At 44.0% G+C, this 19,383-nt stretch overlaps 1 protein-coding gene across 2 annotated transcripts in view; it reads left to right on the top strand.

Moving 5' to 3' along the window:
• Positions 1-16,921: 16,921 nt before the first annotated feature.
• Positions 16,922-19,383, top strand: part of SLC10A2 (solute carrier family 10 member 2) — a 37,378-nt gene continuing 34,916 nt past the window's right edge. Inside the window, exon 1 of one of the 2 annotated variants that reach the window (XM_059892316.1) lies at positions 16,922-17,483. In XM_059892316.1, the coding sequence (XP_059748299.1) occupies positions 17,107-17,483 (377 nt within the window). In that variant the 5' untranslated portion in view covers positions 16,922-17,106. The remainder of the gene's footprint in view (positions 17,484-19,383) is intronic. The other variant, XM_025000165.2, reaches the window with a different exon arrangement.

Genomic DNA, 19,383 nt, shown 5'->3' with positions numbered 1-19,383 from the left:
GTCATGAAAACCAGGACATCCAATAAAAATGAAGAAATAAGCTGGACAGTCCCAAGCTATGACAGGCAGGGCAAAAAGAAGCAAAAGCAAGAATCAGAACCGATGTGCCTTTGACAACCTTCAGTCCTCTCCAATCGGCGAAAGTACCCCTCTGCCATCTTCACCTCATTATCCTTGATGTGAACCTCTCCTCTGCCCCCTTTCAGACGAAATTCTCAGAAATAAATATAAAATCAATCATTTATACCTTAACATGAAATATATTCTACTCAGTGGGCCCTGAGGATTGATTACTTGGATATTAAGCCTCACCTTCTATGATGAGGCACCACGGCAAGTTGAGTCCCTGGAAAAAACCATTTCGTGGTTGTTGTTCCATCGCTAAGTGGTGTCCAACAATTTGCAACCCCATGGACTGTAGCCCAGCAGGCTCCTCTGTCCATGGGATTTCCCAGGCAAGAATACCGAGTGGGTTGTCATTTCCATCTCCAGGGGATCTTCCCGACCCAGGGATTGAACCCACATCTCCTGCTTGACAGGTTGATTCTTTACCACTGAGCCACCAGGAAATAACCATAAAGGTATTTAAATGGTCAGCTGACAGAGGAACCAAATACAGTTATCAATAGGTGTCCCAGGCCCAGGTAGGCTAAATAGGTCCAGAATCAGAAACCCAGGCAAGTCAGAAGCTCAGATTAGAAACAGTTCTGACCTGTCTGGATGGATTTTGCAAGCCATCAGTCACTGACGCAGCTTTTATTTTGTTTCCTGGGTGTTTGTTTGTTTGTTTGTTTTCTTTTCTGTTTGCGGTTTTGATGTGTCTGGCATCCTGATGGTTGCTGGTGGGGATGGAATGAGGAAGAGAGTGGACTGTTCATTCTCTAAGATAAATAGACAGGGATGACCAGGATTCTGAGTCCTAGTTTTCACCAGTTGTTAGAGTATCTATAGCCACCTCCAAAAAGGCCTGGGGTAGTCATACACACGAAGGACAAGGATGCACAAAATTATATTGTATGACTTTAATACTCTGCTTCACAACCCTTAACCTAAAGTAACTCAGTACACCACTTCTGCCCTGTTCCTATATGCACCTATTTCAATGTCTGTTCTCTCTTACTTTAAAAATCTGCATAAAGTTGGTACATATACACAATGGACTATTACCCAGCTATAGAAAAGAAACATGTTTGAGTCAGTTCCAATGAGGTGAGTGAACCCAGCGCCTATTATACAGAGTGAAACAAGTCAAAAAGAGAAAGACAAATATCATGTATTAACACATAAATATGGAATCTAGAAAGATGGAACCAATGATGGGATGTACAGGGCAGCAAAGGAGACACAGACATAAAGAACAGATTTTTGGACTCAGTGGGAGAAGGAGAGGGTGGGGTGGCTTGAGAGAACAGCACTGAAGCATACAGATTACCATATGGAAAACTGATCGCCAGTGGGAGTTTGATGGATGGTGAAGGCACCCAAAGCCGCTGCTCTGTGATGACCTGGAGGGTTGGGGTGGCCAGAGAGGTTGGGGGAGTTCCCCAGGGAGGGGGCTCATGTATGCCTGTGGCCGACTCATGTTGATGTATGCAAACACTATCACAATATTGTAAAACAGTTATCCTCCAGTGAAAATAAATCAATTGTTTTTTAAAAACCCACAGAAGGACAAACCCAAGGTGAAAGCATGCCAAAAGAAGGAACGAATGCAGTCCTAAGACCACCTTTGAGAAAACAATGTAAAAAGCTAGAGCCATAAACAAAAACCAGCCCAGGCCATCTATTCCACCCTTCTCTCTCGATGGCCATCACCCTGGTTCCTATTTGAGAGTACAATTCCTCTACTACTTCCTGAGTTACAGAAACCCCAAAAGTGGCCAGCTGCTAGGAATAAAGATGGAACTCTTACGGTAGAAACAAACAAAACATCATACCTCAGAAATTATTTTGCCACACATGCAACAAAAATTCAAAATGCCCTCCTCAATAATTATCAAATGTTAAGATAATCTTCAGTGAAACAGATGGAATAAATCACTGTGAAATATTTACACATTTATTGGGGCTGCAGCAACTTCCCAGACAGTCTGAAATCCCAGAGTAATATTCCTCACGATGCAGCAGAGATTCTGGGGGAGTCATTACCACATCTGAGAAGCTCTGCTATTTCTATTTGGTCCTCAGGAACAGAGAAGGGCATTCTGATGGATGACTTCCAAATCAATGAGATCTTCTGTTTGTGGAAATAAGATATGCCGCAGGAAAATCAAGCTCATATGTGAGTAAATTGTGGTGCCTCACATCGCTTTATGGGAATTGACATCCATTGATTTTTTGAAAGTACACGCTTTACCAGAACTCAAGGATGTTTTTAAACACAGTTTTCTCATAGAGTATCATCAGCTTCCATCACTCTAAAATGAGATTCAATTAACATGTCCCAAGTGCCAGAGGGGCTGGCAATAGTGACAACGTTTAGTACAGTCGATCATAAAAATTAAAATGTTTGCTCTCCATAGCACTGCATTACATATGATATGCCTCTTAACTTCCCTAATTTTCCATCTTAGGAACCTTGAGAATTATGGTTTCTTATGGTCAGTCATAAGAAGAAGACGGAGAAGGCAATGGCACCCCACTCCAGTACTCTTGCCTGGAAAATCCCGTGGATGGAGGAGCCTGGTAGGCTGCCGTCCATGGGGTCGCTAAGAGTCGGACACGACTGAGCGACTTCACTTTCCCTTTTCACTTTCATGCATTGGAGAAGGAAATGGCAACCCGCTCCAGTGTTCTTGCCTGGAGAATCCCAGGGACGGGGGAGCCTGGTGGGCTGCCGTCTATGGGGTCACACAGAGTCGGACACGACTGAAGCGACTTAGCAGCAGCAGCAGCAGCATGGTTGGTGATACATATCAACATATTTTAAAGACAGGTTTCCTGGTAGATCACATAGTATGAAAACAGAACAATCAACTCATAACAAAAGTGAGAAGGTTCCATATCCAACCCTTCTTTCTTGTCAATTGCCGTGTTGAAATTAAGCTTCCTGGAAGAGATCATCTTTGAGGAGGAGAGAAGTGTAGTTTGAAAAGATGAAATGAAATATTCCTCAAGCTATGTAATAGCAACCTCCTGTTCTGCCAACGAGGAAGTATAAGATAAAATAAGATCTAAGCATTGTACAATCTTGCCTATAATATTTAGTGGCTTCATGAGCATGAGCAAAATAACATGATACGAGTAAAAACAGAAAGTAAATAGCAATAAACTACAGTGTGAAGTGTGAGGTCAGTATAGCTAACTGCCACATCATTGGACATGAATTTGAGCAAACTCTGGAAGAAAGTGGAAGATGAAGGAGCCTGGCAAGCTACAGTCCATGTGGTCGCAAAGAGTCAGCACGACTTAGTGACTGAAAAACATGTTATTTTCAGAATAAAGGTTAACATGTGAATTACTAATTTCAAATAACCTAATTCATTGACAGAGATAAATTCACATACAGATATTAATCAACTGTTGTCATTGTATAGTCGCTCAGTCATGTCCAACTCTTTTGTGACCCCATGGACTATAGCCGAACAAGCTCCTCTGTCCATGGGATTTCTCAGGCAAGAAGTGAGTGAGTTACCATTTCCTTCTCCAGGGAATCTTTCTGACCCAGGGATTGAACCTGTGTCTCCTGCATTGGCAGGAGTATCCTTTACCACTGAGCCATGAGGGACGCCCCAAAAAAGACAATTAGGAGAATCTATATATTTGGCAAATATTAATATATACTTCTAAGTAAACCTTGGATCAGAGAAGAAATTAAAATGAAAATTAGAAAAAGAAATTACACCCTAAAACATGCCTCCCTAAAGGCCATAGTATGGCTTTATTTCTTATTTGCATATTAAATAAATGAAATCACAGACTACAGTTTCTGGTATTGCCAGAATGTTTCATGGTGATTGATGTTTCATGATGATATCCTACAGACATCAATAATACATTTTGGCAAAAATATTAAAAAGAACTATTTGAAAGTAATGAGTAGTCGCCAAAGACAGGAAGAAACTAAAAGATATTTGATTTTTGATACAAAAATGAACCACCTGGATGAGATCTATGATGACAAAGCTTTTCTCTGAAGGCGGACGTCAGTCCCTGCAGCGCTGTGTGGGAGAATTAGAGCAGAGAGCCACGGAAGCTTGAGATACCTGAGAAAAAGAATTTGGAATTGCCAGAGGATCTAAAAACTAAGGGAAAATCCCGAGGAAGACATAGGCAGATCTCCCCAAGTCTGCATATATTCTTCCCTAAATCCTTGGCTGACTTCTGAACAGCTGAGGTGCAGGGGAGATTTCAAGGAGCAAACCATAAAGCCAGAGCTGAGAGTCTGAAAGAACAGGGCGTAGATTTCAAATTTTTGTCCACCACTGAAGGAACAACTTTCGATTTGCGTTCCAACAAATTAGAGGCGATTTGTAAACACTTTGGGCTTCCCATCAAAATCAAAGAAGGGCCATGCCTCAAAAATAAAATATATGTGTCAAGACGAAGCTGTCTAGACATCAGACTAGACTAAGTACAAAATCAACAGTCTCACTCATAAAATGAAAAGCCGATACAAGTTCAATGTAGTAAGCCAGTAATTTAACTGTCCACAGGATCAATAAGCAACACTCCTCAGAGGAAGATTCTATAATTAAGTTCTCTGCAACAAATAATGCACAATATCCAGTACCTATGAGAGGATAAAACCTAGGCATGTGAAGAAGCAGGAAAATGTGACCCATACTCCAGTGAAAAAAATAATGTCTAGAGAAGACTTCAAAATGTACATTCTGTATCAAAAAAATAGTGAAGTCCACCATTCTGCCTCAAAAAGAAAAAGAAACAAGAAATCTGGAAACAAATAGGTTGGATATATAACCCAAAGCTAAGAATGTCAACATACAGTATCCATGTATTACCCCTTCAATGGATGAACAGATAAAGAAGTCATCTGTTCATATATATGAAATCCATGAAACACAGTTATAAAGCAAGATATAAATATTATAATGAGTGAAATGAGAAGTCATCCTGGTTCCCAGTTGATGCACAACCTAACGTCCTCACTACGGCTTGCAGGGCTCTGCTTGGTCAGCCCTTCCATCCTATAAACGTCTGCCTCTTCCGTTCCTCTTCTCTTTCCTCACTCCAGTCCTGCCCCGCTGGCCTCCTCTCTGGTCCTATAACTGCCAGGCAGGGCTGAGGGATTTCATCTAGGATCTTGCCTTCAAAATGAATTGTGAGTATAACCTTCTCTCAACACCATACCTGGCACTCCTTCTCCTTACCATTTGTTTTTCTATTTATATTTATTAAATTATCATCATGTTTACTTTCATTATTTATCTTCCATCTCCCTCTGACCACAGTACAAGCTCCACAAAGACAAGAATCTGCCCATTTTATCCCCCCGAGTGTATCCCAAACACCTAGAATAGTTCCTGGCTCATAGTAAGTACTCAAATACATATTAATTAATACAGGCAGAGGTTGGAAGGCAGAGAGCAATGTGAAAATGCTAATTTTTGCCGTCTTTTATGCTAGGGAGTCAAAATTGCATAAAATTCATTATGCGTTTTTAAATACAGTCAACAACATCTTATGATTTCCATAATGTGTGTGTGCATGTGTGTGTGTTGTGAATTCACTTCAGTCATATCTGACTCTTTGCGACCCTATGGACTGATGCCCGCCAGGCTCCTCTGTCCATGGGGATTCTCCAGGCAAAAATACCCGAGTGGGTTGCCATGCCCTCCTTCCCGGGGACCTTCCCCACCCAGGGGTCGAACCTAGGTCTCCTGCCGCTCCTGCATTGCAGGCGGATTCTTTATCTCAGAGCCACTGGGGAAGCCCATGCTTTCCATAAGACTGTCTCAGTATTTATCTGAAATCCTTCATTTTCTATTTTTCTGATAAGCTCATATGAAATATTTTTAATTCATCTTATTTTTACAAGGACGTGCATACATGATCTCATTTTTATAAGCTTATCTCTCTCTATGCCAACAGAAAGACATCATCCTTCCCTCAGCATATCTGCGTAGGGACATATCTGACCTGACACTCACTTAATATTAACAAAGGTTATTTCTGGAGGCTAGTATTTGAACATTTTTCCTACTTTCTTCTTTGAACCTGTTTGCATTAATTGCATTAATTTATAATAAATATTTATCAGTGGTAAAAATTATAAAGTTAAATTTAAAAGATAAATTATTGCCTAATGAAGTATCTCTACCCAAATGTCCCCAAAGCAGCTCATATTCAACATGTACTCAAAACAGAAATTGACTACCCTCATCCTATTTACCCCAAGCTTGTTTTCTTGTGCTTCACTGAGGATGAGGCCTGCTTATCAAATTGCAACTTGAAATTTAAATCTCTCTTTGACTCTTTCTGACTTAACAAGGCACCTAGTTACCAAGCATTCTTTGTTTATAACTTAAATTAGTGTCAGAACCATCTCGGCTCCTCAATCCCATTGCTGTGATCAAAAACCCTGTATAGGAAGTAGTCCAAATTCCTTCATTCATCACTCAAATATCTGATCATTTGTCCTTAACCTCAGTCACTGCCTCTCCCCAGCCTAGACACCCTTCTTGAACTCATAAAAGCCTGGAAAATTTGCCTATATCTAGGCTTTCCTGTATTTTATTAATTTTGTTTTCTCCTCTCTTTGTATTTAGTCAAGTATCCAAAAAATCTAACATGTCTCCAAGTACAGAGGAAAACAAGGAAAGATATCTGTCTGTCTGGGTTTTTTGTCTTTTTTCCCCTCGATATAGAAGTTTGACAGGAGCTAGAGTACATGATGGAGAAGGCAATGGCACCCCACTCCAGTACTCTTGCCTGGAAAATCCCATGGATGGAGGAGCCTGGTAGGCTGCAGTCCATGAGGTCGCTAAGAGTCAGACACGACTGAGCGGCTTCACTTTCACTTTCATGCATTGGAGAAGGAAACGGCAACCCACTCCAGTGTTCTTGCCTGGAGAATCCCAGGGATGGGGGAGCCTGGTGGGAGGCCGTCTATGGGGTCGCACAGAGTCGGACACGAATGAAGCGACTTAGCAGCAGCAGCAGCAGAATACATGCAGACGGTAAAGAGATGGGGTAGGTATACTCCCGGAAGGGAAACCAAGGGAGAAAATCCGAGAAATAAGACACAATCAGAGTGCATGTTCCAGTGTGCTTAGTCGCTCAGTCGTGTCCAGCTCTTTTGCGACCCCCTGGACTGTAGCCAGCCAGGCTCCTCTGTCCACGGGATTCTCCAGGCAAGAATACTGGAGTGGGTTGCCATTTCTTTCTCCAGGGGATCTTCCCGACCCAGGGACTGAACCCAGGTTTCCTGCCTGGCAGGCGGATTCTTTACCACTGAGTCACCCAGGAACCCCTTCTAGGGTTACATCATCTGCTTAACTGGCTGACCCTGCCACTTGGAGAGGTCTATTGCCCGGATGCCACTCTTCCTGTTTTGGAAGGTATGTGTTTTATTAGAAAGGTTGGTACCTTGAACTTTGTTTCTCAAAGTACCCTTGCACATGAAGCTCCTGACATGACTGACATATAATTGGTGTGTAACGACCAGCCGCTTAACCCCCTCTGAAGTCCAGCCAGCCACAAAGCCACATCTAGGGCATCTCTCATGGATAAGAGGTCTGGCTGTGGTGGACAGGACCAGTTTCTTGAAGACCAGGAAGGACAATGGTAATCCAGGCATTTGCAGAGAGCTATTGGAAGTCAAAGTGAAACCATGCTCAAGGACACACGAGGCTGGGGCTGGTAATAAATCTGAGATCAAGAAGGGGGGTGGGGGAGAGTTGCTGAGCAAGAACAGTAAATGCCACTCATGTAGCAACACTGATAGGCGAGGCAGAGAGGAAAGGTGAGGATGGATGATTTATACGATCAAGACGGAGGAATCTTGCATGTGGACATCGGTCATGGAAACCCCCATGATTGGGGTTTTCACAGCCTGATACAGAGCACGAAGCAAAGGTCCAGTTGAACGTTTGCAAGAAGAGAATGTTCTTAGGCACTTGGTTAGCAGGACTTCTTTCCTGACTCAACTCTGATGCAAAATATACAGCAATGAGTAAGAGAAAGCCATGCCCCAGAAGGACTGAGTAGGAGTTGGAGCTAAGGATTAAATTGTGTCCCTCCAAAAATTTATATATTCAAGTCCTAATCCCCAGTACCTCAGGATGTGGCTTTATTTGGACATACAGTTTTTACAGATGATCAATTTAAGATGAGGTCATTAGAGTGGATCCTAGTCTAATAAAAAAAATTGCAGGTCTCATTCCAAGGTTTTTTTTAACTAATTTCTACTGGAGAGTAGTTAATCTACAATGTTGTGTTAGTTTCAGATGCACAGCAAAGTGAATCTATTATACGTATATTCGCTCTTTTTTAGATTCTATTCCCATATAGGTCATTACAGAGTGCTGAGTTGAGTTACCTGTGCTATACAGTGGTAGATCCTTACTAGTTACCTATTTTATATACAGTGGTATGTGTATGTCAACCCCAACCTTCCAATTTACCCCCTGCTTAACCTCTGGTAACCATAAGCTTGTTTTCTACATCTGTGACTCTATTTCTGCTTTGGAAATAGCTTCACTTGTACCATGTTTTTAGACTCCACATATAAACAATATCATACAATATTTGTCTTTCTCTGTCTGACTTATCTACTTAGTATGATAAACTCTAATTCCATCCATGTGACTGCAAATAGCATTATTCCAACCTCATGTGAAGAGTTGACTCATTGGAAAAGACTCTGACGCTGGGAGGGGTGGGGGCAGGAAGAGAAGGGCAGGACGACAGAGGATGAGATGGCTGGATGGCACCACTGACTTGATGGACGTGAGTCTGAGTGAACTCCGGGAGTTGGTGATGGACAGGGAGCCCTGGCGTGCTGCGATTCATGGGATCGCAAAGAGTCAGACACGACTGAGCAACTGAACCAAACTGAACTGAATCTTTTTTATGACTGAGTAGTACTCCATTGTGTGTGTGTGTGTGTGTGTGTGTTAATCTTTTTCATGACTGAGTAGTACTCCATTGCATATATGTACCATACATTCTTTATCCATTCTTGTGCCAACGGACATTCAGTTTGCTTCCATGTCTTGGCTGTTATAAACAGTGCTGCAGTGAACACTGGGATGCATGTATCTTTTCAAATTATGGCTTTTCTCCAGATACAGGCCCAAGAGTGGGATTGCTGGATCGTATGGTAGCTCTATTTTAGTTTTTTAAGGAATAGTCTAATATAATTGTGTGCTCCTACAAAGAGGAGATTTGGACATAGAGATACAGTGGCACAAGACATAACACCTTGTGAAGATAAAGGAAGATATTGAGGTGATGTTGCTATAAGCCAACGACCACCAAAGACTGCCATCCAGCCCCCAGGAGTCAGGATACGCCATGAAACAGTCTCCCTCAGGAGGAGCCAGTGCTGCCAGACAGCTTGATCTTGGACCTCTACCCTCTAGAACTCTGAGTACCAGTGTGTGGTACTTTGCTATGGCAGCAGGAACAAACTAAGGTGGGTGGAAACTGACAATAAAAAAAGTGAACAAGTAAACAAGCAGTGGATTTCCACTAGCAGTGAGGGCTTTAAAGAACAAGCAGGGGACTTCCCTGGCAGGCCAGTGGCTGAGAATCCACCTTCCAATACAGGGAAGTTAAACCCCTGTTCACAGAACTGTGAGCTAAGATCCCACATGCCACGGGGCAGCTAGACCCATGTGCTGTAGCTACCGAGCCTACACACTCTGGAGCTCACACTCCACAACTAGAGAGATGCAGCAAAGACCTAGTGCAGCCAGAAATAAATAAGTAGATAAATAAAGAGAGTTCCAATACCTAAAAAAAAAAAAAAAGGACAAGCAGAGTATTGGGATTAAATGCAGACAGAGTATTTTTTAAACAAGGTCATCAGAGGAGGCTTCTCTAAAGAATGCCATGTGAAGAAGACTTAAATGAAGTGAGGGAATAAACAGTCCTGAAAGCAAATGGAAATGGTTCTGGGCAAAGCAACAGGGAGCCCAAAATCCAGAGGGAGACATGAGGCGCTCATGTCTTCAGAAACATCAAGAAGACAAGAGTGGCTGAAGCAAGACCATGGCAGAGGTTCAGATTAAAAAGATGGGGCCAGGCTATGCAGAACCCTTTAGAACACAATAGTTTGGGTTTTATTCTGTGTGTAACGGGAACTTATATGGAGAAGTTGAGCAGAGATTGGCATAATCGGATGAGTTTAGTTTTAGCTGTTTGGGCATAAAGATTGCTATGTGGAGAGCAGAGGATGGCGGGGAAAAGACGGATAGCTGGAGGTAGGCTGTAGCTCAGGTGATACTACGCTGCCGGCCGGAGAGGGGCGGTAGCAAGGCGAGAAGATGCCGCAGGATGTATGGCCATCCTAGGAGAAGGGACCAAGCCTCGTGAAGGGTCGTGAGAAGCCGTCAGGACGAGGGAAGAGTTGGTATTAACACGTGGGTGATCTGGCTGAGATGCTGGCTCTAGGACTAAAACTTCAGATGTAAGGTGGGAGGAGCTGAGTTTCTGAGACACTTCCTGCTTAAGTGAGCCAGGTCAGGGTCAATAGCAGAGGTGTTATTGAGCTAAAGCACAGTGCACCTTGAGTCCGATGGGAGTAGGTTTTCTGGCGCAGAGTTACCCAAGTCGCAAGTATTTCCTTGGCCACCAAGCCTGGAGATCTTGCCAAGGGAAGTAGTCTGTGTGTGTACATGCTTGGGGCGGCGGGGCGGGGGCGGAGGTCTACACGCTGAATAAGCATAAAGGTGTACACAGCCTGGCTTCTCACTGCCAGTGGGAAATTGGAGATACAGTGTGAAATGAGTCCCTTGGTGTCTCTGATCCAACAAACCTGATGCCCACATCTACCTGAGGCTCTGAGGGAGACTTATTTTTTTAAAAAGGAGCTGGTATACCAGGGCTTGCACACCTGTGTATGTGAAATGGTTTACTTCCTCCAAGCCTCAGTCACTCCATCTGCAAATTGGAGGTGATAATACCTTCCTCACAAGGAGATGGACTGTTACTCTATGTTAACAATGTCACAGTCTTACTCTTCCGAACTTGACAGATGATACAAATAATTTAAGAACCTGGTGACCCTCTCTAAGAAGCAAACTGTAATCTATTGAGGGTGTAAAAATTCATAGAGAATAAATGATTGAGGAGCTGAGATTATGAGACCACTCTTTGAGATTATGCATCTGTATCTCAGCCAGCTCTTGATGATATGAGTACACGCTTGAAGATCCAGAGAGAATCTGGCTCACATTAGAACACAAATTCAATTTTTTTTAAAGATAGTGCCCATTTTCAAATTTAGTACCACTTTGAAATCAGTGAGTTGCAACTGATTTGTAATTAGCTGTGTTTGTATACAAATGGTCTTGAACCACAAAACTAAAGAGCATACCCAAGAAATAGTGATGGTCATCATCCTAATAAGGGACAACACGACCCAGAAAATAAATTCATGGTTACCAAAGGGGAAAAGGGGTGGGAAGGGATAAATTAGGAGTTTGGGATTAGCAGATAGACACCACCATGTATAAACGAGATAACCAACAAGGCCTTACTCTATAGCACAGAGAACTATACTTAATATCTTGTAAAAACTTATAAGGGAAAAGAACATGAAAAAAGAATGTATGATTCACAGTAAGTGTATATTGTATATCTGAAGCTAACACAACTTTGTAAATCAACTCTACTTCAATAAAATTAAATTTAAAAAATATTATGAGTCACTGAGGAAGCAAAAAGGACCCAAGCATTGCCTCTGTAGAAAAGGGTTTGCTTGGAGGTTTATCTAGAGTTGATTAACCCAAGAGTACTTTATTAAAGACTTACAGAGAGCAATGTTTTTAGACACATAGAGAATGTTTAACTGATTGCCACAAAATGACTAAGCCGTAGTTAGTTAGCAACCATAGGATGGTAAACCAAACCAACCCTTGTTAAAAGGTGAAGATGAAATATCCATCTCCCTACCTCCCTACATCCTGATGCTCCTCAAATCCCCTATTTCTACCCCCTACTTTATTCTCCCACGAAATCATCTCAGGTCTGGTCTTATCTTCCATCATTTGCCTTCTCTGGGCCAGGACCTATATCAACCCCCCCACCCCCCAGTCTGTTCCTGCAACCACATAAGTGTTATTATTTTTTAATCAACTTCTATTGGAGTACAGTTGCTTTACAATGTCACGTTAGTTTCTGCTGTACATCAAGATGAATCAGCTATACGTGTACATATACCCCCTCTTCTTGGATTTCCTTCCCATTTAGGTCACCACGGGGCACTGAGTGTGGTTCCCAGTGCTGTACACTAGGTTCTCACTAGTTACTATTTTACCATAGAATCAGGAGTGTATATGTGTCCACCCCAGTCCCCCAGTTCATTCCATCCCTCTCCTGCTTTCCCGCTCGGTATTCATATATTTGTTCTCTACATCTGTCTGTGTCTGTATTTCTGCTTCGTGAAAAAGATCATCTAGAAGTGTTGCTACTTCTAACTTTCTGTTAAAGAACAGCAAGCTTCTCACGCCTTCAGTCTCCTTTCTCCCACATCCAAGGGTAACCGTCTCGACCTCTAACCCCATAGATCAGTGTCGCTTGTTTCTGTATGTGCTGTTTCCTGTCTGGCCTCTTTTACTCAGCATTCACCTTGTTGTAGTAGATCATTCATCCTAATTAACGCACGAAATTACATTGTGTGGCTAGACCACGATTAACGTACCCATTCCACCCCCCGTGGACCTTCGGATAGTGTCCAGGTTGGATCTATTATGAATGGTGCTTCCAAGGACTTTCTAGTTCAAATCTTTCAAGGAACTCAGTTGATGGATTTGTTAGGTCTTTACCCCGGACTTGAATGACTGGGTCACAGGCCACGTGTATGTTTAGCTTGAATCATTCTTGTAAGTGGTTACACCATCCTTCAGACTTTTAATATGGCTTCACATTCAAAAGCCTTAACAGTTGGCCCAGTGTCTTCAACAGAAGAAGACCTAGAATTCAGATCTTCTGAGTCCAAGTCCAGTGCTTTTCACATTCACCAAGTTCTAAACCCTTCATCCTAAATACCTTCCTCTTCCCAATACTTTGCTCTCATTTTTCCTTCACAGCCTCTCAGATGCATGCACAGCTAGTTGTTCCTGGGGCTCTTCTCCCCAGGGTATTTTTGTCTCAAAGAGGGTCCTTGGAGACTCCAAAGAATAATTCTAATTGTGGGATTTTCAGGTTCCATAAAAGCTCAATCCATAAGAAAGTACGGGAGAAAGGAGAGAGGGAAGTTGTTTCAGAGAGGACTGTGCAGAGAGGACTGTGCAGACTCTCTCAGGTCCCCAGGGCTGTTCTCTGAACAGAGCCATTCTTGATGGAGCACAACCGGAAACAGAGAGCTCACTTCTCATCATGTGAACTTCAGAGCAAACACCTTGCACGTGTGTGTGTGTGTGCGCTAAGTCACTTCAGTTGTGTCTCAGTGACGGTATGGACTGTAGTCTGCCAGGCTCCTCTGTCCATGGGATTCTCCAGGCAAGAACACTGAAGTGGGTTGCCATGCCCTCCTCCAGGGGATCTTCCCAACCCAGGGACTGAACCCACGTCTCTTACGTCTCCTGCGTTGGCCAGCAGGTTCTTTACCACTAGCGCCCCCTGGGAAGCCCGCAAACCCCTTGGAAAGCTATTAAACCCTCATTTCTCCAAAACCATGTATCTACACCAGAACCAGAGGGAAGAAAGGCTGAGCCATTCAGCCCACGACCCTCCATGTCTCCACTCAGGAGGCCAGGAACAGAAACCGGCTGCTGGCTTCTTGAAGGAGGCCTCGTATCTGAGCCCCGGGCATGAAGAAGCTGAGCAGAAAAGACTGAGAAAGATGACAATGGAAATTGAGCCCCAGCCTCCCAACGGCTCACTCAGGTGTGCATCTGTTCCCTGATTCTGTGTCGTGATTAAAGCAAATGATTTTTTTTTTCTTCATGTTTAGATCTTTCCTCTTCGTCCTGGTCTGCTGCCTGAATTTGAATGCAGCTGAGTTAAGGGTATTAATTAATTGTGAATCACTCCCATACTTGAATAGAAGGCCTCCAGAGCCTAATGTGCAAATTTATGTAAAAACAATGTGAAAATTAGAAATGCACTGGCACATTTTTTTTTAAACCAGAACAGTAGCGCTCCAGTCTAGTCAAACAGACTGCTCATTTGCAAGTTGTCTATATGCAAAGCATTCAGCCCCTGGGAGCCTCAAACCTCCTTAGCAAGTCGTCTGAAATTTGAGAAGAGCTTTGCTCCCCAGCCTGATTTTCTCTCCCTTCACGGGTCTCTCCTGTGGACCAAGGGCTGGGAGGCTTGTACCTGGCAACTCCAGGCACGGCCAGAACACGTAGCTCATCCTGGAAAAGTCCTAGCGCTTCCACACGAGCCACAGGACCCTGATTCCCCTTTCCAGACCAGACTCGGAGTAGGAGATGCTGTGTGCCCGCGGGTCCTGGGCTAGCTCTCAGACTCTCCGGGGCGATGCTGGAGGTCAGAGCAGGGCAGCCGCTTGGAAAGCCAATCATCGACCTTAGGTAGGAGTGTGTCAAGTTCACGATTTTACAGCTGTGCACCGGGCAGTCCCTCCCCTCCCCTGGCTTGGCTTAAGGGAGTGGGAGGGTGGGGAAGAGCTCTCAGGGCAGTGCCAAGGTGTAGCAGCAGGGGGCACATTCCTGTCATCAGTGCTTGGCTGGCAGGCAGTGAGCCAGAAAGGGTCAGAGGTCAGAAGATGCTCAGAGCCACTCAGCAAGGCAGGGCATGTCATTCCACTCCCAGGAGCTGGAGGGGGCAGCCAGGATGAGAATGAGCTAGCTCTAATCTTTTAGCTAGTCTAGTCAAGGCTATGGTTTTTCCAGTAGTCATGTATGGATACGAGAGTTAGACTATAAAGAAAGCTGAGCGCAGAAGAAATGATGCTTTTGAACTGTGGTGTTGGAGAAGACTCTTGAGAATCCCTTGGACTGCAAGGAGATCCAAATAGTCCATCCTAAAGGAGATCAGACAGTATTCATTGGAAGGACTGATGTTGAAGCTGAAACTCCAATATTTTGGCCACCTGATACAAAGAACTGACTCATTTGAAAAGACCCTGATGTTGGAAAAGATTGAAGGCAGGAGGAGAAGGGGACAACAGAGGATGAGATGGTTGGATGGCATCACCGACTCAATGGACATGGGTTTGGGTGGACTCCGGGCGTTGGTGATAGACAGGGAGGCCTTGCATGCTGCGGTTCATGGTGCCGCAAAGAGTAGGACACAACTGAGCGACTGAACTGAACTGAACTGAATCTTTTAGCTTCGGGAGGGGGAAGGGTGATGGCAGAGAAGGAGGGTCTCCCAGGAATTGGCAGGCAGAGCCCATAAGCCCACCCACGTAGGGAAGGCAGGAATGGACCCACCCACAAGGGGTAGGCAGTCATGGACCCAGACACCCAGGGAAGGCAACCCTGGAGCAGGCTCCTGGGACAGCAGGGACCCTGAGTCCCTGTCACCCTTTGAGGACATGGCTCAGGGTTTTCCCAGCAGCTCAGCCCCAAACAGAGGGGTCACGGTCAGGGATTTCTGACTCAGTTGACTCCGTTGCTGGCTTAGTGGCTGGCACCCCCATCTCCCACCCCCCCACCCCTACTGCCCACAGCTCCTATTCACTCAAATTATGACAAAGTTTGATTTCCCACATCGAGTTGCTCTGTAAACACTGATTGCAGTAAGTTCTTCAGTACGAAAGTAACCGGTAAATGTGATTTTCACCAGCTTGGGTGCAGTTGGCAACACCCTAACGCGGGTATTGAGACCAGTGTGATGCCTGGATCAGCAACCTCACCCTGAACTGGGAACTCGTCGGAAATGCAGACGCCTGGGGCCCACCCCAGCCTTCCAGACTCAGAATCTGCATTTTAACAAGACCCTCTGTGATTCCTGAGTCCACGGAGTTCAGAGAAACCCTTTTTAAAGGTATTTCTCTTAGTCTCCACCAGGCTAAACTGAGTTTCAGCTTTCCAGTTAATATCTGCTGGACTCAGACAGTAAAGAAGCTGCCTGCAACTCAGGAGACCTGGGTTCAGTCCCTGGGTTGGGAAAATCCCCTGGTGAAGGGAATAGCCACCCAACCTCAGATCCCTATCCCCCTCCAAAATTTTTAATTCCAGTTCCTGACACCCATCACTTTGACCTACTCCTCTGAGGTTCATCCCTCCAGGTAATTGTATTATCTCTCTGGCCATGAAGCCCTTTGTCACCATGGTGACGCATACATAATTATAACTGATGGGGCTTTCCTGGCCAGCCTTCCCACCAGACGACACGGAAAACATCCTACCCTTCTGCGTGTTACTCTCCCATAGGTGTGCAACAAGACCCTACAAGTTTCTCAAACTTAAATATTCCTTCCACGATCACTATAGACCAACACACACAGACAGATCAATGTGGAAGGAAAACTATTTTGGGGAGGAACTTGGTGGTCTGGGTTCTAGCACAAAGCCTGATACTGATCAGTAATTTGATTTGTCACAAGGCACTCGGCTTCTCAGGACCCAGTTCCCCCACATTGCACAGAGATGAGACAGGCCCCTTCTGTAATAGTTCAAGCTGATTTTAAGTGTCACTTAACTGAGATTATTTAACAAAGCTTCCCAGCATTAAACATTAACACGGCTCTTTTTATAATGCACAGTTCGTTATCATGCTAATAAATGATTAATTAGATTTCTCTGTCTGGGCCAATAATTTGGCAGGGCTTTTATGATTCATAATTTGTGCTGTGTTGTAAGGTTACCTCTCGAAACTGACATTCTAGCATTTATTGTTTTTTATTGCCTCTCTGAGGTGGCTTTGGAAGGAGACACCAGGTGACACGTGTTTGAAAAGGGTTTAAAAGTTGGATGCAGTTGGAGTGGACGGTGTTTATCTAGTAGGAGCAGTGAACTGGAACTGCTGTGGACTTCAGTGAGCGTTTGAGCAGAACAGCCAGCAATGGATAACTCAATGGTCTGTTTGGCCAATGCAACAGTTTGCAATGGCACGTCCTGTCTGGTACCAGAGAGCAACTTCAACGCCATTCTAAGTACAATCCTGAGCGCCGTCCTGACTATCCTGTTGGCTCTGGTGATGTTCTCCATGGGATGCAATGTGGAACTCAAGAAATTCCTTGGGCACATAAAGCGGCCATGGGGCATCTGTGTTGGCTTCCTCTGTCAGTTCGGGATCATGCCCCTCACAGGATTCATCCTCTCCGTGGCCTTTGACATCATGCCCATCCAAGCTGTAGTGGTCCTCATCATGGGATGCTGTCCAGGAGGGACTGCCTCCAACATCCTGGCCTATTGGGTGGATGGCGACATGGACCTGAGGTAAGATATGTAAGCCTCCCAGCATCGCATTAATGGCATTGAATTAACCTTCTCAGTAGCCTGTGGCATCGTGAATGCCCATCTGCTCTGCCATGGATATGGGGTCCAGCCAAGACGAGAGAGAGCTGCCTTTAACTCGCCTTCCTGCACGGCCGCTGTGCTGTGGGAATTCAAGGGTTCTTTTCCGTGTTTGTGTTTTTGAATCTAACTCAGTTAACAAGGAGTTGGATAATTGCTGTTTCTCTTTGGGAAAAGAGTCCAAGTTTTTCCAAAAAAGAAATTCTTTCCAACCCAGAAGCTACACCTGAGAAAGTTTTCCTTGGTATCAGGAAAAAAAAAAACAAAACTTTCTTTGTGGTGATGAGGAGTCCTGAATGGAATCATGAAATCAAAGTGTCCAGTAAACATTAGACCCTAGGATGAGACCATGACCAAACACAGCCAGTTTTGGGGGACAAGATTTCTCTTGGTATAAAATCTAAAATAAAATTTCAAAAATGTACATTTGCTTCACTTCTACTGGCATTAAATTAAAAAAAAAAAAAAGACTACAGCAGTTTTTTAAAAAATTAGGCTTACCTTCCTATAAAATAAACAGAGGATGGTTTCTCTGCTTCCCACAGAGAAATCTTAATTGCAGTGTTTGTCCATTTCATCCTATGCTAATCTGAACTAGCACTGGGGGGGAAAAAAACTAATCGGAATAAGGTGAAGCATTAATGGGAGGGGACCAAGAATTTTAATGCTACAAATTGAGTAGACAAATACGTTTTTCCTTCCCTCACCATTCCTCATTTCCGGTGAAAGGTGTGCATTTCTGCAAACCAGCTGGGTATCAGGATAATGTGTGCTTATTAAATCCTGAACAGTAGGCAACAGGCTCTGTTCACCCCCTCAGCAACAACACTCAGAGAGACGCTCACGGTGGAGAAATATAACCACCGCAAACTGTCAAACCGGACTCCGGATTGATGCGGCACCCGGTGGGCACGCGGGAGCCTGACACCTCAAGCTCTGCTGATGCCCATTTCTCCAGAAGCTTTAGAAAAATCACTTCAACGGTATATCTTCACGTTACATCTCTCTCACATAAGGAAGTACCTTCTCTTCCCTGTAACAGATTTTTTTTTTCCTTAATGAAAGTCCTGTGAGGAGCAAAGGATGGCAAGTACTGTTCAGATTTAGTTAATCTGTGAACCGCCATATAGCAATAAGGCCTCCTTACATTCCATCTCAGTCTGACCCGGATGGAGGCACAGGGGTGGGAATCTACAAGCGAGTTGAGGGGGGTGAAGTGAATTGAAGACAGGACTTTGCCACCAAACAGCTTTTATGTAATATTACGTAATGCAATTTTTCAACAAAATGAAAGAGCCTGTATCTCCATGTAAGGCTACATGTGTGATCATCTGTAAGACAGAAAAGTGTGTTTGGTGCTGAGTTGATCAGCTTTGGGGGTAGATTCCCTTCTGGGGGCTGAAACAGTAAAACCTTATCTAAAGGTCCTCACTCACACTTCCCTGTGGCTTAAAGGAAATTCTATTTCTCTGGAAACAGGAGATGATTATGTAATCTTGCTTCCCTTGCATAACAATTCCTGTAAGAAATAAAAATATTAAGAAATAAGAGAGCCAGAAGTAGAGTTTGAAATTGCAGTGGAAACCCCCCAGCTGAATCAGGGTAGATGAATCCTTCAGCAAGTCAGAAGAAGTCCTCTTATAGGACTGTGGTGTTGAAAATTGTTAATTTTTGTCCTGGAAAGTGCGCACTCCACTGATCCCCTTGTCTTGTGAACAATACCAATACCCGCCCAGTGCAGTCATCATACCTCTCTAGCAATTTCACCTCTCTGGAACTCAAACAAGACCCAGTGAAAGACGCGGCACACCCAAAGTAAATC

Source organism: Bos taurus, chromosome 12, assembly GCF_002263795.3.
Source record: "Bos taurus isolate L1 Dominette 01449 registration number 42190680 breed Hereford chromosome 12, ARS-UCD2.0, whole genome shotgun sequence".
Classification (NCBI taxonomy): domain Eukaryota; kingdom Metazoa; phylum Chordata; class Mammalia; order Artiodactyla; family Bovidae; genus Bos; species Bos taurus.
The sequence above is the reverse complement of the archived record's forward strand: the minus strand, read 5'-3'. Positions and strand labels throughout refer to the sequence as shown.